This window comes from Molothrus ater, chromosome 2, assembly GCF_012460135.2.
Source record: "Molothrus ater isolate BHLD 08-10-18 breed brown headed cowbird chromosome 2, BPBGC_Mater_1.1, whole genome shotgun sequence".
NCBI classification, from domain to species: domain Eukaryota; kingdom Metazoa; phylum Chordata; class Aves; order Passeriformes; family Icteridae; genus Molothrus; species Molothrus ater.
Window position 1 is genome coordinate 76,712,922 of NC_050479.2, and position 25,256 is coordinate 76,738,177.

Genomic DNA, 25,256 nt, shown 5'->3' on the forward strand with positions numbered 1-25,256 from the left:
TGGAGACTCTCTAATAGCGTCCTGTCTTATATTGTGGCACCCAAAACTGTACCCAGAACTGGAGGTGAGGCCACCCCAGAGCAGAGCAGGACAATCCCCTCCCTTGCCCAGCTGGCCATGCTGTGAAACACTGAAACACTGCTCTGCAGCATCTCATTCCCCAGTCTGTCTGTATTTCCAGGGCTGAAGAATCCAGCACTTTTTCCTGTTGAATTTCATCTGGTTGGTGAGGGCAACACAGTCCTCTAATCTGTCAAGGTCCCTCTGCAGGGTCCCCTATCTTTGAGGGAGTCAACAGCTGCTCCCAGTTTTGCTTCATCTGCAAACCTGCCCAGTATCCCTTCCAGTCCTGTGTCCAAGTCATTTATGAAGATGTTGAAGAGCACAGGGCAGAGGATGGAACCCTGTGGAACCCTACTAGTGACAGGTCACCAGTCTGATGCCACCCCACTCATTAAAACCCTTTGTGCCTGACCCATGAGCCAATTCTCACCCACAGCATGATGTGTTTATTCAGCTGAATGCTGGACATTTTGTCCAGAAGGATCCTGTGACAGCATGGAAAGATTACATCAGCTGGCTTCCCTTGATCAGCTAGGTAGGTTAGCTTGTCATTAAAGGAAATCGGATTTGACAAGCAGGAGTTTCCCCTCATGAAGCCATGCTGGCTGTCACCAATGACTGCACTGTCTTTCAGGTGTTTTTCAATACCTCCCGGAATAATCTTCTCCATAACTGTACCAGGCACTGAAGTCAGACTAACAGGCTTGTGTTTTCTAGGGTCCTCCTTCTTGCACTTCTTGAAAACTGGGACAGCTTTCTCCAGCTTCTAGTCAGCTGGAACATCTCCAGTTTCTCTTCAGAGAGCAACATGTACACAGAAATGTTTTGGGGTTTTGGGTAGGAGAGGGATGACAGAAAAACAGAATCAAGTTTGGATTTGATACAAATAGCATTCTACACACTGTTTTAGACTAACACTACAGGGAAAAAAAAACAGCTCACACCTGCTGTGGACCTGTAAGGTCCACTCAACTGATGTGTCTAGAAAACACCACAAATAAAAAGTGACATTCTCAGTGTTCTGTGAAACTTGCTCCTAAAATCCAAACAACAAGAAAATATCTATATCTTCTGTTCGACTATCAGCACAGATCATCCCAGAGGAGTTCAAAGAGCCAAATATCTGTGCAAACCTTCCTTAACTGCGGATAAATAATCAGCAAGCTCAACTCATTCTATATTTATAAGAGCTCATAAATGCTCAAGGGCTGATCCCAGTGAACAGAAGTAGGGTAAACAATCTGACCATGTTTTCTACTTTACCAATAATGGGTTTCACAAAGCCCAAATTTCTACTCTACTTCATATGGGTCTCATTATTCCTAGATCATACGCTGCTATTTTGTAATTACTAGAAAAACAATACTGAATGTAATTAAGCTCTGACTTGTTTGTGTTGATACCATTTAGTTATATTTAGTTAGAGGCTAACTGTAATTGCTTCCACTGATAAAAATCAACTCAAAGGCAAATGTATCACACTTGGTTATGACGGCTTTCTGAACCTCTCATTTCTGAGTTTGACAGTTGAACTCCATGTGCAGTGCTAGAAAATATGTTTGTTTGACATTTTATAAAACAATGACCTGGGAGAGCTCTCTTTAGGGTATCCATGTGTCAAGCCAAGTATCCTGGACTCTCCAAAACACACAGCACTGCATAATAAAGTGCATTAGACACTGGAATAAGAGTTAGCTGAGCCAGGCTCCCTCCTGAACTCATTCTGTACAGTGTAGTATGACCACAGACAAGTCAAAACAACTCTAAGAGGAGCAGATGCTCATATTTTACATAGAAGAGATATGGAAAAGAAACCAACCATTGTGATATACCAAACAGAGGGGACTCATCCTGTCCTGTAGTGCCTTTCCTTTAATAATCTTGATGATACAAAAAACAAAGGAGTCATCTTCAGTTAGATCATTATGCATGTGTTGACATCTACTGAGTGATGTATTTATTCAAAGGAAACCTGAGTGCCATAGAGAGTTCTGCAGAGAGTCCTGTGAACCACTTATGGATTGTCTCTGTCATGCAGCAAGACAGTCAGTAGAATGGTGGGTTAAGCTTTCAAATAGGGTGCTCTGAAGAATGATATCCCTTGAACTATGAGAATAGGAAATGAAACACTACTACAAAGAACTGGATGATGCTATTAAAACCTACTGAAAACTAAAAATAATTTTGTGCTGGGATTAAGTTCTGATTCATGCAGCATGGTAAATAATCTCCCAGTCCTGCATCTCACAGCAGCACAGGGGTGGGACAAGAGAAGAATGTTGTTGTACACAAAAACATATCAAGTGAAAGGGTAAAGAGCACCCACTTCAGAGAAATCTGACCTCAAGTTCGCAGTACACATTCTTCACAAACATCTACTTAGTTCCTGTGTGGAAGCAGCCCCATGTGTTTGCCACACATTCACAATAGCAGTACAAGAAGTATAAACCTTTGGTGTCTCTTTCCAATAGCTCTGTTCTTCTTCTGAGTTTCTTTGAGTACAGCACATGCCCAACCTCACCTGCAACATCAGAGAGCTTTTTTTTTTGTACTCATTTAACCTTACAAATGAATGTTTCCCAAAAAATTTTATGAGCACTAATATAAGATGCAAAATGCTTCAGAACTAGTGTATTCATGCAGACGGAAGAACCATAACCTCTAATTGACTACCACAGCATTTATGCATAGCCCAGAGACTGTAATGAAAGCAGATACTGACAACCACTCAAAAATTCAGGATCAGACTGAAAACAGCTATTCTAGACTAACAGTTAATTCCAACATACTTTTCCCCAGTATATCTGATTTCCTGAGCTGACTAGTGAACCCTGGTACAGACAACCTGCATTGTCTCTCTCACACAGATACAATACTTAACACAAAAGAACCAGATAAAATTACTAACTGGAGCACTTCCACCATGGGAAAAACCCTGAAGAATATTAAGATGAATACTCTGGCAAAACGAACATGAGCCATTGCACTGCATCAGCCATGTAAAGAGGAGAGGGAAAGCAGAGGTAGAGATCGTGCTGAAACTGTCTTCTGTCTTTATACAATGCCTGTTTGAGGGACTCATAGCAGCTGTTTGAATCCTCCCTGTGGTTCTGGGTTAACCCAAGACACAGCATAATGTAAATGCAGAAATGCAGACATCAGAAGATGAACGCAATGCCAGATGGTAGGAATGTGCAACAGTAGTAAGAGCTATCTTCTATGCAGATTATCAGTCTTTAAACTCCATCTCTAAATTGTCTCCTCCTCTGAAGCAAAGAATTAAGTATAATTTACTAACATATTAATGAGCATGGCATCAAGTCTGTTTGAATACAAAATGCTTGTTTTCAGTCCAGCTTTCAAAACACACTGATAAACGGAAATAAACATTAAATGAAAAACAACCCCAGCTACTTACTTTTGCTGCTCCTATTTGCTCTTTTCGAAACTTCTCCAGCGGTGCTATTAGCACATCATTAGCATTCTGGATCTGCAATATTAAACATAAAGGATGTTGTCTTAATACAGAGTATTTGCAGAAAGTGGAGTCACTGTAACTCTGCCAAAGTGCAAGACTGAAAAATGCATGTCTGAAACATTCTGGTAAGAGTAGAAGGCAAGTAATTATGTTTTCTTTACACAAAGCATACAAAACACATGTACACTAGTCTACCATGGAACATTTTTATGAATAACTAAGGAAATTTCAATGGAAGATGCAGTAATTTTCTCTCCAATATGCAGAAGGTTTTCTGGTGCTTTACTTCCATATCTTGTATCTTGCCTAAAACCAGAATAGAAAACAAAAACTTTCAGGAATATATTTTGGCAGAACAAAGAAGACAAACATGTGAATACTGACAGCACTGACTAAAAAAAGACTATGTTTATGGAATCTGAAACTTTGACAGCTGAATATTTTCAGCTATCCTTTTGGATTATAGACCTAGGTACACTGAGCAGAAGACAGTGAGGCAGAGAACTCTAAAAAGATATGTGGGTACTTAAAAGAAATACTCTAGATTGGGTTCCTTCACTTTTCTAGTTTTTAAACTAATTTGAGATGTCCTGCAGCTATTTTTATCCCTTTAACCTAAACCAGAGTTCTTAATGAAACACAGTTTTCCCCTCTGGCCTCTGTTTATTTAGTGTAAATCCAGTCCTGGGAACTCCTCCCTGAAACCCATTCCCAGCAGCAATCACCCAAAGCATCTGTAGTCATTTGGGACTGGAAACACACAAGCAGCAGAATACAAATGGCAGCCAAGCCATCATGCCACTCTCCAAGGAAAGGAAGCATAATTTCCCCATGTGCCTTTTAGGTACAGGAAAAATAACCAATTAAATTGACTTTGCTGATGAAAATCAGAAAAACTAAAACCTGTCAACATATCAGAAATAAAGTACAATAAAACATATTACAATATTCTATTATACTGACAACAGGCAAAACTCTGGGTTTTCTGTACAAATAGCTTTTTTCTCCTCACCAGTACAGTCTTTACCAACACTCATAATTTGGGCTTTGGCAGGTTTAGTAGTCTGGGCAAAGCTAACATGTACCTAAGCCAAATGTGAATGAATACAGTTCTTGTGGTTCTTCCATAACAGTAATTGATAAGTTACATTGTCAGTTGAGCACAAAAACTTCCCAAAAGGCTGTAATAAAAACCATATAGAATAAACCTATTGAAATACAAACACACTTTCTTTCTTCCCAAACCTAACATTACAATTTAAAAGACCACAGAATCACCACATCTCTTAGCAGGGCAAAGTTTTAGGAGAAGCTGAGACTCTCTTTGCCACCCTTATGAAGTGAAGTCCAAGACAGCAATGGCAACACTAGAATGCTCAGTGATACCATGATCAAAATGTGCTACATTAAAAAAAAAAATAAGGCACAGAGGATGAGGAGAAATGTTTTCATTGCATCCAACATCTTCCATCAGTTCCACTGGACCAGACTACAACACTACCTAACTCTCCAAGTGGATGCTTCCCAATAAAAAATAGATTTTTAGCCATTATCCAGCAGTCTAACTGGGACTCAACACCTTTTACAAGGTAAACTGCATGCACTTAGCAAAAGATAATTTCAATCCCGAGGATCACTAAAGCAGATTAACAGCAGTGCAAAGCTTAAATGACTTGCCTACTACCTAGCAAAATTTGCCTGGAAGTAGCAGCTGGAAGTTTTGATAGCTTATAGAGCATGTACATGGCTTTTAGCAACACATACAGAAACCACAAATGATTGCTGGAGTCACTGGTATGGAAATGCGGATGCAATTTTTTTTTTTCACATCCCAAGCTAAGTTCTTCTCTACCCTTTAGATTCATTGCTAAATATGTCACAGTTCAATTAAGGGAGACAGATATATATTATTAAGTAGTTACTTCTGATACCAGCAATCACTACTAGTCTTGTTGCTAGTCGAACTAACCAGTTTGATTAGCATGTCATTGACAGTCAAACTAACCCCATGTGGAGCTGAATGGCCCCTCCCTTGACTCAATGCTACCATGGTCATGCAGCCTCCATGCCACACCAGGAGACCTCACTCCTATATATTGTCCTCTTGGCAGTGTTAAAGTGACTGAAACACAACTCCTATCCATCTCATTCAAAGATGCTGCAAAGCAAATGATACGATACTTGGAAAAAGAGAATCCTGCTTCAAACACCATGGAAGAATATACATACAGGAAGCATATAGAACTGAGAGGATTTGTCTGAGAAGTAAGTGGCTTTGCTGAGCTGAACCACACTGTTATACTCACACAGTTATGCATGAAGTGGGAATGGACAGCAGGCACTGCTAGGCTTTCATCTAGACAGGGTCTGTGCCTCTGAATAGATCTGCTAAGCCACAACAACAGAACACACTGCAAGCTCATCCCTGGGCTGAAAGGTTCTACTGGCAAGAACCCTATTGTGACAATTCACCTCCCAGCAAAATTAGGAGCTAGGGAAGAAATAGGCTTTGGGTTTGGGGAGGGAGAATGTGGCAGCAAAGGAACTAAGAAAAATCCCAGCAGATGCATTTCAACAGCCACTATTACAAGATGCAGAATGCTCCACTGTGTAAAGACTTCCATCAATTTCTACCAGGTTGGGCCTAGCTTTTGGAATCTGAAAATTATAGAAAAGAAGAATTTTTGCCTTACATATTCACTTATTAATTTCCTTTCTTTGTAAATTACTATTACTGAAACTACCTCACAGTTTCTTTCTTAAGGGTTATAAATCTGCACACAGCCCCCCCCCCCCCCCCCAAGTCTTCTTTTAAAGCAGCAATCCAATACTCCCACAACCATTTATGTGGAAATCTGATTGCTTTAAATAATCTGAAATTTTCACTGTGTGGTCCTAATAGAGTATCTTTTTTCCTGCCAAGATGATAATCCCTCTCCTACTCAGTTATTGTGCTAGGTTGAAATCAGGGACATTGGGAACAGGCAAACAATGTCAAAAAGACTTACAGTTTTTGTTAACAGCAACTTCAGATATCCATGTTGTCTAAAATTTGGATCTTACCCTTCCATGGTTATTCAGATTAGTCACACCTTTAGAGAAGCTACATTTTGTTGATCTAAAAGTTTTTGAATGTGACACAGTTCCAGTGTTCAGCATGGTTAATATGTGGCAGTCAATCAAATTACGTGATTGTTTCTCTTGTTTGGCAAAAGCAATGGTCTTTCTCAAGAAAAAGAAAAAGAATACCACAACTTAATTTATTGACAGTTCATCAGTCTTTTTTTAATTAAGATGCTAGACACGTATTAGCAGACATAATACAAGAATATTACTTTGACATTTCAGAGAGCTATATTAGATACAGTAATAAAGAAACAGATTTTTCCAGACTAAAAAGCTTGCTCAGATTTTCATCTTTGGTATGTATAGTTCCACTTAGTTCTAGCTAATTCTACTTGTTGGTAAAAGCACCATTGAAATAAGTACCACTAAAACCACACAGAAGTTTAAAATATATTTGAAAAAGAAGCATTTAAAAATTCAAAGTACTTTTTCTAAGGCAGTTTGACAGCTTATAAGGTTGGTCATTGGTTGCATAGCTGCAATATTTCAATATACCCTGGCAGCCTTTGAAACAACATGGTGAAACCACTTAAGTTTTCTTTTCTGATTCATGATCATCCACTTTTCCAACCTACCCTCTTTCCCTCCAGGAGTTAGCTGTGAAATTGAATTTATGCACCAATACTGAGATTGGTGCATAATATTGTGGTTTGCCCAGATTGCAGATGTGGAGAGAAACTCCACATCTATACATTGAAGATTTATTGGGCTAGCAATTTTTTTAACTTTTCTTTTTTATCAAAACTTTCAATCATTAGAATGAAGAGCATTAAGAGAATCATAATTATTTTACAGTGTTAGGGAGGAATAAATTTCTTGCAAACATATCTGAACATTTCCATTTCTAGATTTTTCTTAAATTCAAGTCAACATTAATGTTTTGAATGAGTTTTCTAATCAGTTTTCTGATTTTTCTGAATTTAGGAGAGTGAATGATATACAGCCTGTACATGCAGCATTCTTCTTCTTTTACTTAAAATGAAAGAGGGTAGGTAAAGATTTACATGGAAAGAGGGCAGGTTTAGGTTAGATATTAGAAGGAAATCCTTTATTGGGACAGGTTGCCTAGAGAAGTTGTGCATGTCCCATCCCTGTAAGTGTTCAAGGCCAGGCTGGATGGGGCTTTGAGCAGCTTAGTCTAGTGGAAGGTGTTCCTGCGCATGGTAGAGAGTTGGAGTTGGATGACCTTTAAGGTCCCTTCCAACCCAAGGCAATCTGTAATTCCACTTTGGTATACCAAAGTATACCAAACTAGTGGTATATAAACAGTGGATATAAACAGAAATTTACCTAAAAAACATCAATGCGGCTGCTAATTAATTTTTACATACTAACAATACAGAAATTTTAAGCCCTGAATTGCTTTATAGGCTTTCATCATCACCTTAGTGTCTACAGGGCTGAACTGCAGTAACGAGGACAGTCGACACCTTTTGAGCTTGGTATTTTCATTTGTAGGGATAAGGACTAGGTAAGCCACAGAAAGAACTGAGTTAACAGATTTACCAATTGCCAGAAGAAGACAGCAACAATTTAAGAGAGCAATATTTGCAGTAACAGAATTATATTAAACTTACCTGAATGACAGCAAAACAATTTAACTACGAAAAACTTTAGTGTTTATATAGTGTATCTTTGAAAAACATTTTTTTGTTCCAAAATCTGCTATAACTACTTTTCATGGCAACACAGAACGACCACACTCGCACATAGTATATAGATCTCATTTCCCTGAAATACTGAATGGCTCTCAAATTCTGAATGCTGACAAATATTAACTTTTTTCATGTCAGTATAAGACTTTTAGAAAACACAAATTAAATTCATTCAAAGGGGGCAACAAATCTCATAGGTAATATATACACAGTAATGCGTTTCTAATTTAGAAAAATATTTATCTAGTAGACAAAAAGTCATAATTTAATTTTAAATCTTTTCCCCAATAACTAACAATTACTAACATCTGATCAAAATATCTCTTCTTTCAGTCTGAGACAGCATCAGCAGCTGCTAATCAATACATCTTCAAATACAACACTTGAGACCAAATACAGACAACAGGCTTTTGAATAACTTATGCATCAAATTGAATGCTACAAAGAACATAAACATGCCATGATAAAATACTGGTCATGTATTTAAGTGCACAATTTCTGTTTTAGAAGTTAAAAAATGTAAATATTACACAAAGTTAATATTGTGAATTTCAATGCCTGTAACTACTTGACCTTAGCAAGACAAATATTTTTACAGCTTTGTACAGAAAACTCTATACAGACAAATCACATACTTAAAAACAAATAATATACTCAAAGTTCATCTTAATACCTCTCACCTTTACAAAAAATAAAGATGACATCAAACAATATCTAAGCTTATGTTAATTTTCTAGAAGTATCACTACCACTGCCACTTATTTAAAGTAAAGCTGATGATAAAGGAGATTGAGAAGACTACGAAGTTTTAACTACAGACAATTAATAACATAGGCTGGACACTTCCATATTCAATGTGTAATGCAACATTCAGCTTCTTACCAAAACCTAAAGCTGTATCAAGTGGTATTAATACATTGCCACAAGGGGATGCTTATTAATCACATACTAGTCAAGGCTGGGAGTAGTTATACACATGAATCAAAAAATGGTTTGGGTTGGAAGGGACCTTAAAGATCATCAGGTTCCACCCCCTGGCACAGGCAGGAATACTTTCCACTAGATCAGATTTTTTCTCAATGTTTTCAAGTGAACTTCGATTTCCTATATTGCATAGTTTATGTTTAAAAATACATTACTGTAGTGTCAAACCTGAAATGATTGTTTGTTAATATATTAAAAAATTACACATGAGAAAGGCTGCCTTTAGCACTGAAAGGCCAGTCTCCTTATGGACTCCTCACAAAACATTAGAGGAAGAACAGAACTCATCTGAAGAACAACTGAAGAATTTCAGATGTTAGGTGTCTTCAGAAGCTTTCTCCTTTTGACTGATTACAGACCAAGCAGATAAAAAAAGCAGCCAATCTTCAAAAAAGTTAGTCTTCATGAAGAATCTGACTCAGATCTACCATCTTCTTTTTACACATAACATTGATATTCTAAAAAGTACACACTGATATGAAGTGTAAATATACATAGAAAAATATGATATATAGATATAACATTTTAAAATTAACATTGCAAACATAATTTCAGATCACTGATATTCTGAGTCAGAAGGGAGTCACAACGATTATCAAGTCCAAATCTTAAGAGAATGGCACATCCAGGGACTGAATCCACAACCTTGGTGTTATAAGCTCCAAGCTCTGACCAACTCAGCCAATCTGCAGGGTCTTGTGTATCTTGACTTTGCAATTACTTGGTAAAGGTCTTGGTAAATGAAGGCCTCCTGATACATTTTGCTATCACAACATCTAATTATGGGTGAGTGGACAAACTAGATTTGGAAGTACTAGTGAGTACTGTGACTATCTTTGTGGTCATTAACCAGATGCAATTTTGTCTTGTAAGTTAGGGAGAATATCAAATACCAGGAGGTCCTCTCAGGTTCTCTCTCTGTCCCAACAGTTTCCTCTGTTCCTCCTAAGTATCAGCTAAAGAAGAAAATAGTTACAGTTTCTAGGCAATATATTTTGAGAACTCATTGGCAGAAATGAGTGAATCAACATTATTTTAGAAATACTCCCTTGTACTGTCTTCTTTTTCTTTGCTATTTTTAACTACCCACTATCCTACTAAGCACAGTATGTAATTAAAAAGAATTAAGTTTAAAATGCTTTCATTATATCAGCACATGAATGAAGTGTTTATATAAGCCACATTTCATTAACTTCATACCCCAGCAGTCTCATAATTGAGGCGTATGCTTTCTGGGCTGTTTCCACATGTTCCTAAACAGGGTTATGATGACCCCTGCTATCTTAGATGAGGGTACAACATAGCATGTACCTATGGCAATCACCCTCAAGCATCTTACCTTTTTTGTAGTAGCTCAATCTTTAAGGCAAAAGACAATATCTATGGTACTTTAGCACTCAGAGATCCCAAGGTCCAGCACAACCTTTCATTAAAACAGTAACTTGATTCTCTTGGAAGGAGGCACCAATATTCTTCGTGTCTGCAATGGCTGTGGAGCAGAAGTTCCCTTCTTCCTCCCAGGAAGTCAAGCCTTATGAATGACCCTGAAAGCCTGGGTCTTTAAGAAGATGCTATACTAGCACTGGTTAACTTGCTTTAGGGCCAAGGAACAAGAGAGAAGTATTAACTCTAAGGCTTAGCATTAAGAAAAATAGAGAAAGAGAAAATGTATTTTTGAGTTTAAGTAACAGCTATCACACAAAATCTGTAACTTCAGGTGTTCTCCTAATAAATCAGTTCATGCACTGCCAACAGCAAGATCTGACAGAGGACATTACCAATACCAACACAAAGAGGCTCAAGGACTTACCGAGCAATTAACTCAGTCACTCAGCATTAGATACCCATTGTCTCTGTGGATACAGCCACATAAGCTTCCCTTCCCAAATAATGAGGAGAAATAAGCATAGGATGCCTGTGATCCATTCAGACAAGATACATCACATCATGAAATTGTGAGGCTGTTTGCAATCAAATTCAAGTTTGCTAATCTGCTTACATAAAGGTAATTCTGTGTAGATGTATAAAGGCTTAATACAACAGTATTTAGAAGTTTCCAAAAGAAAGCAAATGAACGTCTGGGCTACTGGGCTTGAAGTCTGCTTTCCCTCAGAGATATTGCAAACCCATTTAAAGTTTTCTGTGATAAACTGAAGAAATATGGGACTGGGCAAGATTTGCTTTTCATTCAGCAGAAGCAGCTGGATTCAACAAGACAGCAAAAACATTATAGACATTACAGGATTCAGTAAAGGTTACTGTCACATTAACTTCATAGTCTGAAGTTACACTTACAAAGGTATATGGCACTTCTAATATAACCAAAGAGATGAACTACAAGTGTAGCCACACACCCAAATAGATAAAGAATAAATTAACTAAGCAACCAATGAAACAGTGTACAAATCACTTGCTTCAGAGTTAAAAGAAAAAATAGTCAAATTTTAACTCTATCATCATGCTACATAGGAATCACATTAGTTAGATTTTATTATACTAGGTCATACAAAATATGGCTTAGTCTAATTCCAACATGAAGCAATATTTTTACGCCTTCTGATTTCCTTTTATTTAATTAATTTCTAGCATAGTTATTGCATTTATCACCAACTGATTACATGTGCAGTGCTGGAACAGGTACATAATCAGAACTTCACACCTGATCTAGGCTATTTTTTTTCTATAAAAATCCAAATTGGTCATTGCATATCACTTCTCCTAGAGACAGCACATCATTCAGCCTCAGAAATAACCATTCTGCCCTCCATCTTCTGGCAGGATGCTGCCTCCACTACTCACATTTTCTGTCATTCATGGGTATTAAGATGCCAGATTCACCAGCTGACTCTGGAATGCGGCAGCTAATTGGAGTCTGACCAAGACAGGGCTCACACAGGGAGCTCACTGAAGCTGAACATGGAAATCAACAGAAAAAATTGGATCATCAGAACCCAAAAGTTCCTACCATCTGACTCTAGTGACTCAGTGCTGCTCCAGAACCATTTTATGCTACCCACTGGCAGTATCTTATAGAAGCACACCAGAAATTCCCAAGGGAACAAATATTTAACAGAAGTATACAAGATGAAACATATCTTCCAAATGAATTCTAGCATCTTACAATTTTTCTTAGTGGTTTGTTAATCTCTTTATGAATGACAGCCATAAGAAACAATTCGCAATGACTGCAAGACTGGACTCTGCAGATATTGCTCATTGAGTGACAAGACACGGAAAGAAGGGTAAAAATGAACTTAGATGAGAATACTTGCACCATGAATTTAAAGCAGCAAGTTTCAAATGCATCTCAATAGTTCCTGATTTGCATAATAAGGTAGGTTATGTATGACTGAACTTATCATTGCAGGCAAAAGTAAGTAAAGGTTGCAACAAGATTTCCATACATTAAAAGTTTTTAAAGATGCAAAAATGGTGTTTGGCATGTTTAGATGAAGTATATTACCAACACATTCATTTAATACTTCTTTTTAATGTTACTTCCTTTTAATTATCTTGTTCACCTAATTTATTCATTGTCTGTGATTTCTCTGGAGGGAAAAGCTAAATATTCATTCCATCTGTTTTAAATTCTGCATTTGAGAATTTGCAGTAAGCTTAATACATCTTTCTTGCCTTATGAAGAGAAAATATCATTATATTTAAACTCCCAGAACTGTTGTTATTTTACAGCAGTTAAATTTTAATGTTTGTATGCTAATCCGTTTTGGTCATAAACACAAGATTCTTGGGCATTGTTGGACCACAAATACTTCAAGCATGACTTTAAACAGCACCAAGAAGAAACTACTCAATTCCTACCATTTGTATGTGAAGAGACATTGCATTTATAACCATCCTCCACTAAATGTTTTAGTTTGGCAAACCAAATCTACTTTACATTTTAAAGGCTGATGCTCAAATTTTCCTTCTGAGTTAAGAAAGTGCAGTATACCTATATTATCAATCACTCCAAGTAGGAGTAAAGTCAGAGGCTACAAACCTGTCACTTGCCCAGTGAGCAAACTGCCTCTGATAACACACAGAGGCAATGAGATGTCTAATACTTTTTATGGACAGCCTTAAAAATTATTTACAGCATATAGTATGTCATGTCATCTGCCTACAGAAAGCAGATTTGTTTGAGGGGGAATATTAGATGCCTTTCAAGCATTGGGAACTGCTGAAGTGAAATTGCTACGTATACCTTTATGTTAATTCTGGTTTACATCTTCAAGATGCACAAAACAAAGTCTTAAGCAAACATGGATTACTGAAAACAGTCACATTCCACATATATGTTCCATGTAAAAAGTCAGATATTCTCTTTTCTCATAATTCATTATTTTACTTCAAATCTCAAAAGACTGCTAGATTTAATTTTCTTTAGGTAGGTGAATGAAGAAACAAGTTAAATGCCTCAATTATTTGACCCAAATAAGACCAAACTGGATCTTTTCCTCTTACCATCATATTTAACAGACTCATATAAACTTAGATTACAATAGGAAAACCATGTGATGGTAACCTTCAAAAATGTCTTTAAATTGTTACCCGACACTCAAAATTTATTCATTTCTTAATAAAATAATCATACAAAAAGTTTACATTTATAGCATCTGTTAAAATAAAAGATTAAATAAAAAATTGCATAAATACTTTTAGATGCTATGATCCACAAATAATACCAATGTAAATGCAAACAGCCTTCTGTAAAAGCAACACAAAGTATTCAGAAGACAAACACGGAAATGGACAAATGAATAACAGCAGTTGATAAGAGAAATAAAAAGGAGAGTGTGCTAGTATTTCATAATAATCTCAAGAAATTGAATGCCAAAGGTCAGTATCAAGACAAAAAAATCCACCTGAATTATTAAAGGGCTTAGCTAGTTTTATGACCATTAATAAACACACACTACTTGCATGTTTTAAATTTAAGGATATCAGATTTTAAAGCATTCAGAGCAAGCACGTAACTTGTCTGTCATCTCCCTCTCACAGCGCACAAAATGGCAAAGGAGTCCTGTGTTTGTTGGAACATTGGATAGTCCCCAGAAGAAACATCTGTGTACAAAAGGGGCCCAAACAAACTCAGAAAAGTTATTCTTTATAATGTAGTTGAAGTGGTAAGGGTAAAAATTCAAACATTAATATCATACAAAAATTATTGATTTTAAATTTTAATTTCAGTCCTTCCCTTTGCTAGCCTGAATAAAATAACAAAAGTAATTCCACAGCTCTTCTCATGTGTCAAGACTATTCCAAATGTCAAACTCTGTATCAAGTATTACAAGTACTGAATAAAGATGTAAATACTGGCATGTTGTAAATTAGGCTTCATGGGGAAATTAAGATGCAAAGAACAATACCAAGGGAATTGTCCAGACATGGGTTTAACAATACTGCTCTTGCCCTCCCACAGTAACTTTTAACAAAATTGACTTCATTCCTCTCACAACGTACCTTGCCAAGAAATGGATTGGAATAAAGGGCTCTCATTAGCAATAAAAGTTTGGAGGTAAGTGCTGCTTGAAATTTGCTTTGCTGAAGTACATGCAAGGAAAAGTACTTTGCTAGCAGAGTCTGCACAAGCCAGTCCCAGCCTGCTGGTCCTACTGTCTCAGCTGCTGCTCAACAGCAGGATGCTTCAACAGCAACAGAGGAATAAACTTGTAACATCCATGCATGTATCATCCTGATAGTGAAGCCTAGATGTCCTTCTCTACCAACTGTGGAGCTCGCAGACCTTCTCAACTCCTAGCAAGGTTCTGCAATGTGCTCTGGGAGATAGTATGTGAAAGCTGACAGAATTATGCAAGGAGTATTAATGCTCAAATCCTTTTTATACTGTTAGCTTCTGAGCAAAATTTAAGGTGCTGGTGATTCTTAAATGTAGTGGTTATGTGCAGGAAAGTATCAGAATTATTTAGGGTTGCTCAGAAAACTCTGCAGGTATTGAGAGGATTACTACCTCGTGACAGCACAAAATATTTAAGTTTTACTACTGATAGCACCACTGAACCAATCTGAAAACAAAGAATGTCCTATCTCAAGCAACTTATAGATCAACAGAGTTGTAAACTAAATCCCTGTAACATTACCTTTATTAAGCAATCTTTAATTCATGTTTCAGGCCACAGTTGCACATCTAAAATAGGGTACCTAGATCAATTTTAATAGCACAGTTCTAAACACTGAGTTTTGAACAAACATGACAAGCTACAGTCCTAGCTCCATGATTTAGTAATCTTATACAGCTGGAGGGTTCATACAGCATGGGCTACCCTTCTTGTAAATAACATAGCTCCTGCTGTATGCTAAAGGCAAAAAGTAGAATTCAAGATTCCTAGCATTCAAAACTAATACCAAAACTGGGACACCTGAATTCATTATGAAAATACCAAATGTGCCCAAGCAGTGCCTACTGAAGGACTGACTTGCCATCATTCCTCCAGCTCAACTACAAGGAGTCAGTGTCAAAAATTTGAAGGGGAAGATATTCAAATTTGATCAATTGGGATGAGGGACCCCAATACTGTTACATTAAATACATTAAATACATTGAAAACAGAATGATTTAATGTATTTAATGTAACAATACTGTTACATTAAATACATTAAATCATTGAAAACAGAAAAACCTTGGCCAACCTGAAGGTAAAATACATTTATAATCAGACTCTTAGATGTTTTGATCCACTAGAAAAGTCTCACATGAATATATTTAGAAAAATTCCTGTTCTAGGTATTGACAATAAAAGTCCTAAGACGATGTCATAAGAAGTGCCTCATCTTCAGTGTGTTCAGAAATTAGAAGCCAAATGACATCAACTGGTTCTTCTTCACTCATTTCCTCGATGTGTGGGTTTAAGCAGACTGACTTAGTCTAATGCAATGTTAGCCATAACCAAACATATTTTCCTGGGCAGGCACCGAGCACAATGACACCCAGCAACTTCCCAAAAGAGCAGGAGTAGGGGTAGATGCTACAGTGAGCCTGGTTACCTACCAGTACCCACACACTACATGCATTGACCACTGTAAGGTAAAATTCAAATGCAGAAGCATTGTACATCAAGGCTTGTGCTCCAGTATTTTTCATTTATGTGAAAAAATACTCACATCTTGCCCCTACAGGAGTTTTTGATGGATTAAGAGAAAACAGAGGCCAGTAAGTTAAAAAGGAAAGGGGAAAGACCCTACTGACTTTTATACCTTGCAATTTATTGCAAAAGCCCAGTAGAAGATAATATATTGGGATAAATTTGCTGTACCTCGGTTCCATTTTTTATCTCTTCCTGTGCTTTCATTTCTTTCTTTTGCCTTAAAATCCTTTCACATAACAAAGACCACATGCATGCCACCTACTCTTTCATTGTACAAGGACACACTTCAAAGACTTAATTTCTCTGTGTACCATCTTCCTGTTTTTCCTTCAGTGGGCAAGAGCTCAGTGGGGTTTCTGTCACTACTGGCACTAACAACTTGAGCTGGAAACTGTAATGTACCCATTCTGCCTCCTCTCACTTGCAACCTCTCCTGTCTCTTAGACTTACTGCTTAGTTGCAACAGCAAAATAATTTTCTACATAGATAGGAACATTTTATAAAGTGTTAAAGAATGCATTTAACTTTTTCTGATATAGGCACAATTACAAAGATGACTGAAGCTAGAGGTTTCCTCCTTTTGGAGGAAAAAACCTACCTGGTGATAAATGAAAGGGAAAAAAAAAACCAAAATAACCAACCAAGAACAAACAAATAAAAACCCACAAAAACACACCAAAACAACAGTTGGGCTTTTTTGTTCCTTTTTTCTTTAGCAACCCCCTGAAAATATTTAGAAGACATAAATTAGCAGTGGATATGGTCATGGTAGGTAGCTAATCATCCAGTAAGAGATACCACTTCTTTTTACAGCTAACTCCATGGACTGTAACTCAGCAAAAACTGAGGAAAAGATAAAGCAGCCACAAACACCACTACACTGAAGTAAAAACAGTTCGGTAGTGTACTTACAAGTCTAGGCATTTATCTTTTTATCACTACCATTAGTACAAACAGTGCATGTCTCTTGACTAGGCTGAGAGTTCAAATCATACAGAAAGGAAAAGAGCTTGAGAATGTAGCTTCAGATAGGCAGCAGAAGAAAATTTTTATGGTTTTATCCCCCCTTTATGGCTGTCCAAACAAACCAAAAAATTTCTCAGCTTGAACGTTTACATTACATATTATCAAGTGGGAAATGGCTACATAAACACAGGAAACAGCATAATTGGAGCACAGAACTAATTAAGAAAAAAACTGATCAGAATTTAAGTATACCACACTTCACAACATTTTTAACAGTATGTTATTCTAGTGAGTACTCTGTTAAATATAGATATTTTAGGATATTACAAGTATCCTCACCTTCTTAAACATTTATCACATGGAACAATTTTTCCCATAAACAATGAGTAAACAAAACAAAACCAAATCTTTTTCTATAGGGGAAAATCTTCAACTTAAGAAGTGCAGAAATGAAGGAAGCTCTGCTTTTGTGGAGAGTTGTGTGGCTTTTTAAACTTTTTTGTTCACTACATTAACATTTACAGAAATTATCTGATTAAAATAAATCCTAGCAAATAAGCAAAAAGCTTTACTCTACAAAAAGCTTATTTTAAACTTTCCAAGAGATTTTTAATCTGGCTGTAGACTTACTTAACAGTTACCCCAAATCAGTTCCGTATGTTTATTATTTTGTCTCTTTGCTTTTCCAAATCCTGATCTGTAAATTTTGCAGCCAGGCCTGTTTCCCTCACTGTGCAGATGTCAACAAAACCTCTCCAGAGTGGAGTGAGTGTACCCTGAACAGGCCTCCTTGTGAGGTCCATTAGGATGTGAAGGGAAAGTTGGAAATCAACAAAAGAATAAATAAACATTTCACTTATCAAAGTAAGAACTTTCTAACTTGCCATGAAAAGTAAAACCAATGTTATTTAATTAGTGCAGATTATTCCTTAAGGGATGTTGAGCAGCCATCATCACAACATTTATTTTGACAAGCTTTATTTGTCAGAATTCCTGAAACTGCCTTTAAATATTCTTTCCTTAAAAAAACAGAGTCAGAGTGCAGGTTCCTTCTTCCTAGACTGAAGCTGGACACATTAAAGCACATAGACAAGCTGTTCTTTAGCAACAGACTTAAGAGATCAAGAGTTTGATTGCCTGGATGTCATAAGCAACAGCTTCTGAGTCCGAAGTAAGAACAAACACCTCAACATTTAAAGTTTGAAACAAATAAATAAACAAAATGGAAGTTTAGCAGACATAAAAATAACCAAATGGCTAACCCAATGTGAAAGCCAAGATGTTGGCAGGAATGTTTACCGCAGCTAGGGTTTTCTTTTAAATATTTCATCCTGCAGAATCTGTCAGAGAATATCAATAAATTTTTCAAATTGCCAGTAATGGTTCTATTTTACACAGTGGCTCTAATTTTCTTCAAACAAACAAGCAATAAAATTGGCCAGCTACAGAACTGTGCATAGAAATTTAGGCTCCAAAATACTGAAATCAATTGATTTAGAGCCTCATGCAAAATGCTCTTGGGACAAACGTCACGGGTGAGGAAGCTACTCTTAAATTCAACTAGAAAAGCAGATTTGTTAGATGTTGTCCAACTTCTGCCTGTTTCCCATTTTTCCCATAACCTTTACCTCAAAAAAGAGTATGGAAGTCTTTTTAAGAAATACACCATACTCTTAGCCCATTACCATGATGGGCACCTTTGAAATAACTTACTGAAAGATACTTGATGACAATCTGATTAATGATGCTCCAGGCTGAGGGATGCATGGTCACTGAGTAATATAAAATACTTACTCTGTTTCTACAGTACATTTTCCAACACTTGGCCTAATCTCAGTTTGTGCATTAGACATTTTCCATGGTAAAGTCTATTTTCTTTGGTAAAGTATTTCACAATGCAGCTCATCGTGAGGAAGTTTTCCTGTCATTGAGCCTAAATTCTCTCCCAAATTCTTCCTGTCAGATGACTGTCTCTTCTTAGCTAGATGATGTAAGCAGCACTCACACTTCCAAGATAAAGAAATAAAAATTTCAAATCAGAGTGAGAGCTTGAGAAGATGAACAGTTCAAACTGAAAGGGGTCTTATGTATAGATCTACCTACTTACTCTTTTAGCAATCAATGCAATCACTTTTACATGAAGAAAAAATGCCTTATCTGTGACTAAGTGATAGCTATGGGGACTGAGCAGCTATGTAAGCAGTCACATAATACCTGTCCGCTGTTCTTAGTGAAGGTGAGAATTCAAGCAGCCAAGCGAAGTTGTGCTGGATTACAGCAGGCCCTGCACTATTTGTGATCATCATGTGCTGCCTTCCAGTATGAAAATTAATTTGCACTTTCACAGACACTGTAGGTCTTCACAGGTCAATGCCACTAACTGCACAAGTGGGGTTAATAGGTCTACGATCTGTTACTATTAGGAATCACTTTGCATTATATTGCACAGCTGCTGTGAAATAAAACACTGAGAAAGGCGGTCTGACAGTTCAATGCTTTGCTTCTGTGACACATTCTTGATAGTTTGGATACTGCCATGGTTCTTCTATCTACTATTTGTTATCTCTTCAGTACCAACAAGACCAAACCCCAAAAAGCATTGTTAAAAAAAAATCAAACAAAAAAAACCAAGAAGTTGGTGCTGAGGAAATTATCTACTCAGAGATGAATGTAATTAGAAGTTGTATTTTGCTTTAACAACTACTTTGTGAATGGACACAGCCAGGCATAAAGCCAAAATCAGCTTAGCTGTTTGTAATGGTACTATGCCCAGGAACTGTTAATGTTGAAACTGGAAGTATGTATCCTTTCAGGAAACAAAAGCACGTGCATGAAAATTTGAGATATATTCTGCAAAATCGTAGGTTAGCCACAGCTACAAACTACTAAGAGGTAAGGGAGCTTTAGATATAGGATCCATAGAAAACCTTTCCATTTCTCCTTGCTATTGGCATACTAAGTTTTACTGGTAGCTGACACACTGAAGAATGTTCATATGTTACTAAAGGCTCAAATGCTGAATAATTATAAAATTAGAAGGTTATGGAAGCTGTCAGTGGTGAAAATTCAAAATGAGTAGGTTGGGAACAGCAGACGGAATTAAGAAAGGAGCACAGGACATGTCATGACACATGCCATGACAAGATATTTAGAGCAAAAGGTCCAAAAATAGTATCAGATTCATACTTTTTAGCCTTTTTTTCTGATCTCATGCAAATAGAGCTAACAAAATAAGTCAACTTAGAAAGCTCTCATCTAGCTTGTAGAAAGGTCTCAATATAGTGTAAGAGGCAGCCTAGGAGAGACATAGGGCTAGTCTGGTTTCTTCAAACTGTGACTCTGCTAAGATTGTGTGTTGCTACATGGGCTCAGCTGCAGATGCCGTACCTCCCTGTGATCCTGCTGGATGCCCATCAGGGAAACCGAGTCACCCTTTGCCTCAGTGTGGGAATTATGGATGGTCTCACCCTATCAAGCAGCTCCCCTGCCCCCTCAATAGTATCCCTGGTGAAAAATGGCCTCTAGCCATGGGGAGGGGGATGCTGGGGCAGTCTGCAGGGCAGCGCTGTCAGGACTGACGGGACGTGAACTGGAGCGGTGCCGGAGGGGCAGGCCTGGGCTGGCCCTGCCTGCAGCCACCTCACAGCTCCGCGCTGGCCCCAGCCCATGGCTCTGGGACAGGTGGAGGCTCAGGGCAATGCCAGAACCCCCTGCATGCTTTGGCTTGCCATAGCCCACTCTGTACTGACTGTGACACTGGACTCCAGGGGGAATTTCACATCAACTCCATGAGATCACATCATGACATGTCACATGACAACAAACTGGGCCAAAATTTTAATGATTTTGGCCAAGGTGGATGGGCCACCTCCACTTAACCCAGAAAGGAAACAGAACTCAATATTGTTTGAAAAGTAGCTTTTACTAAAGAACAGCTATCCAAAGAAGTAACTCTCACAATATTTTAATCCTTAAGGCTACCAGACTCTGTGGCCCCATACTTCAAAACTTTTCTCAGGACCATGTGACCATGGCTTCCAGATTTCAACTCTAATTTCCTTTAAACACTAGAAAAATAATCTCTTTCTCTGACTACAACTACTTGTAATAGCAGGGCTGCAACAAATATTGCACCATGAAGTAGATTTATAGTCATTTGTTTTGGTGGTCACGCTAGCTTAAGCAGTTTGCTGATCTTGAAATGCTCCTTCATCCAATTTTTGACTTCTTCTTCTGTCCTCTGTGGCTGTTACACTGAAACAGTCTGTTGCAACATGGTTGAAAAATAACCAGTAAATATCTTGTTTGTTTTGCTTTTAGCCAGGTCAGTTTTGTGAAGTGGGTACATAATAAACTGGCATGGCTGCCAAAAAACAGACAAAACTGTTAATCTGTTTCAGTCTTAGCACAAAGCAAAAGCACTTGCTCTGGGAGATACATGTAAGAAAGCGTCTCAAGATAACTGTAACTGAAGCCTCTGCAGACATTTGAAAAGTATAATAAAGGCAACCTAAGTATTCTGCAAATACTAACACAACATCCTAAAAGAGAATAATTATATAAAACACCTTTGTATGTAACACAGCTACGAGCCCATGCAGATTACACAGATTGCTCAAGGGAGAATATTTTGCTTCCTTATGAAAAGGTGGGGGCTTTGTTTGGCTGGTGTTTGTTTGGTTTAAATAAAGGCATATTTGTTTCTACACACCCTTTGGTACATAAAGTGCTTGTGCTGTTTTCTGTTTTTAATCACATTTCCCAGGACATTACATAAGAACAACAAATACAGAGGTTTCATTCCAGAGATCAGACTAAATGAAGGAAAATTCAAAATTAAGTTTGTGGGAATGAAGCACCTTTCTTCATACCTCCAGGAGAATTGCAGATAAATTTAGAATCCATTAAAAAATTAAGAAAGTAGCATGTCAGATAGCATGTAGGATAGCAGCATCAAAATTATTACAAGTTAGTAATGGGTACAGCACATATCCTCTTCTATGACCAGCTCCATTCCCTCCCTCTGTAGTCAGAAAATAAATGCATAAACTTAAAGGCTATAAGGTTGGCTGATCTAGAACTCATGCTCCCTTAAAACAGTCATTTAAAAGTGCAAACACCTTTCTTCCTTTTTTTCTATGTCAACAGTCATCTGAAAAGACACTTAGTGACTCTGGTGGAAGCAAAAGAATCTACAAACTAAAATTGCAACTACCACATTTCTGTGAAGATTAAAATGTCATTAAAATAAATTCCTTCCAGCCATGCTACTCACAGAATGCTTCTCAAAACTTTGGGAAGTGCCGTTATGCAATGCAATATCACATGCAGTGAAATGCCTGCATGGAGTAAACATATGAATTGAGAACAAATTAGATTTATAAAATGACAAGTAGCAAGAAGCTTTCCAACTAACCTTTCATTCTGCACTTTTAATGAGGACAGCATTTCATATCTCTCTCCATGATACTCTTCAAAACTGGAAATAGCAATCTCATTTTGTGAATGTTCTCACTGAAAAATGCTGCAAGGTAAAGCTGGAGAGAGACCTTTTATAAGGACAGGTAGTGACAGCACAAGGGGGAATGTCTTTAAACTGAAAGAGGGTAGGTTTAGATTAAATATAGGGAAGAAATTCTTTAATTTGAGGGTGGTGAGACCTTGGCATAGGTTGCCCAGAGAAATTGCAGATGCCCTACCCCCAGAAGTGTCAAAAGCTGGATGGGGCTTTGAGCAACCTGGTCTTGTGGGTGGCCTCCCTGCCATAGCAGAGGGAGTTGGAGTATGGTCTTTAAGATCCCTTCCAACCCAAACCATTCTCTAATTGTATATCCATATGGAGGCAAATACAAATACACAGACCTTGAATATAGAAAGCAGGAGAAACTGTAATTGCTAACAACTAATTACACTAATCTCCTGCAGCACACTTTGTTTCTTAAAAATATTTTCTAAAAAAGATTTTCTTAATTTGCATTCTCTGCAGAAGACTGAAAAGCAAATAGTATATGGACACTGAATTACCAAAGCCTTCTTACTAAGGCTTGGAACACTACATAAGATGGTAAAGAATGTACATGAATCTTATAAACCCCCTTATCTCTGTTCCCCTTTCCTTTCCTTTTGAACAATTATCCTATTCCCACTCTCCTGTCTTACTCACAGCCTCTTAGCCCTATCAAGACAGACAAGTGATCACTCTTTGATGCCAACTATCCAGTCAAAACAACAATAGAGATCAACATGGGAGATCTATGTTTTCAGACCTTTTACAAAGTTGCTTACTACAAGAAAATAACTTTTTGTCACCAATCAACTCTATGACAACTATCTTGGAAAACAGCAAAGACTGTCTCTAAAACCAGTCAAATTGCTTTCCTCCTCAACAGGTAGGTTTAAAGGCAATGAAATTATCTAGGCCCAAGATGAGGAGCACAGGGTACAAAAGGCACCACAGATGGTATGGTTCTGCACTCTGGACACTCATATCAACAGGAAATAACTCACATTTTCAAAAGAAAAAGAAAAACATAGGGAGAAAGCTGCTAAGAAATAGAGAGCAAAACATGAACAGTAGGTTCTCTGTTGACTTCATGATCATAAAATTCTGAACATATTCTGAATTAATAGTACTGTTCTGTCACAATGCAGTGATTCTGGAAGTACCTTCTGCTAAGTTTATGAAAATAAGGACCTGTATTTTCAGTTCCTGAGGATGGCAGTTACAGGGATGTGAGAGGGACTAGTTGCAATTTTTTTCTATTGAGACCAGCTTGATCTTTTAAAAATTATCATACTCAAATGTCCCAGGATGACTGTTTTTTCTTCATTTCCACAAAAAAATGGAAGAAATTATTTTAAATCATGAATGTTATTGAAGAAATTAGAACTAGATTTAAACAAATTAGGAACATATCAAGTGTACAATTATGGAAGCTGATGCAGTGTTATCTGGATAAGCCAGCTAATGCTCTGTACTAATAGCACCCATAATTTTATCTCCAAATTGTCGGGCCTAGTAAGTATTCTTTATCTGAGAAAAGTTCAGAAATACATACGTTATATGTTAAACTACCTTAATGATAACAGAACATGAACAGTTTACTTTTATTACTGGTTTTTTATGTTTTTTTTTTTAAACTGAGCACAAATGCTAAGAAACATCCACTGAACACGTGTATTTTCATACTTAAGTGGTGCAGAGAAAGACAGCGAACAGGATTCCTTCAAGCCCAAGACAGGGCAAGGGGGAAAGATGCATTGAGAGTTCTTGCTCAACAAGAACTCACCAATCATGCTCTCTAGGAAGTCTGTGCAACAGAAATATGCCTATCGCTTCCCGATTTCATATAGGAGTTATAATGATCAGAGATAAAATCTGCAGGGAAATGAAGGTACAGTTCTAGTATATTTTTGATAGCAATTATATTGAAGTAATTATTATCTTCTGGATCGAAGATCTTAATTTTCCCTGTGTGCACTGCAGTTATGGGAAGGAAGTAATAGAAAGTTAGTGTGAGAGAAATTATTTTTCCAGCTGGATCACTTCTCCAATTATGTTCACCACACAGACACACAAACATTTGTACCAGCACAACAGGAAGACCTTTTCTCAAAAGGTCTGTACTTGACAGACACACAATTAATATGAAGAGGTAACACAAGGCTGACTGAAATTTAAGGCAAAGCTGGTTCTGCAAACTGCTAATTAGATAAAATTCTCTGTAGCACATTTCCTCCAGTTATTCCAGAGTTAAAACACAGGAGAAAACCATGCAATGCTACTGAGCACACTCTTGCTTCTGCAATAGTCTCCAAGTAATTTTGCAATGTTTTTTCTTGTTTATCCTTACAGAGTAAGACTGACAATGGTATCAG

The 25,256-nt window shown here is 37.4% G+C and overlaps 1 protein-coding gene across 1 annotated transcript in view; it reads right to left on the reverse strand.

The window, feature by feature from the left end:
- Positions 1-25,256, reverse strand: part of ARHGAP42 (Rho GTPase activating protein 42) — a 142,136-nt gene that overhangs the window by 61,613 nt on the left and 55,267 nt on the right. Inside the window, exon 4 of the mRNA XM_036389283.1 lies at positions 3,482-3,553. Coding sequence (XP_036245176.1) covers positions 3,482-3,553 — 72 coding nt within the window. The remainder of the gene's footprint in view (positions 1-3,481; positions 3,554-25,256) is intronic.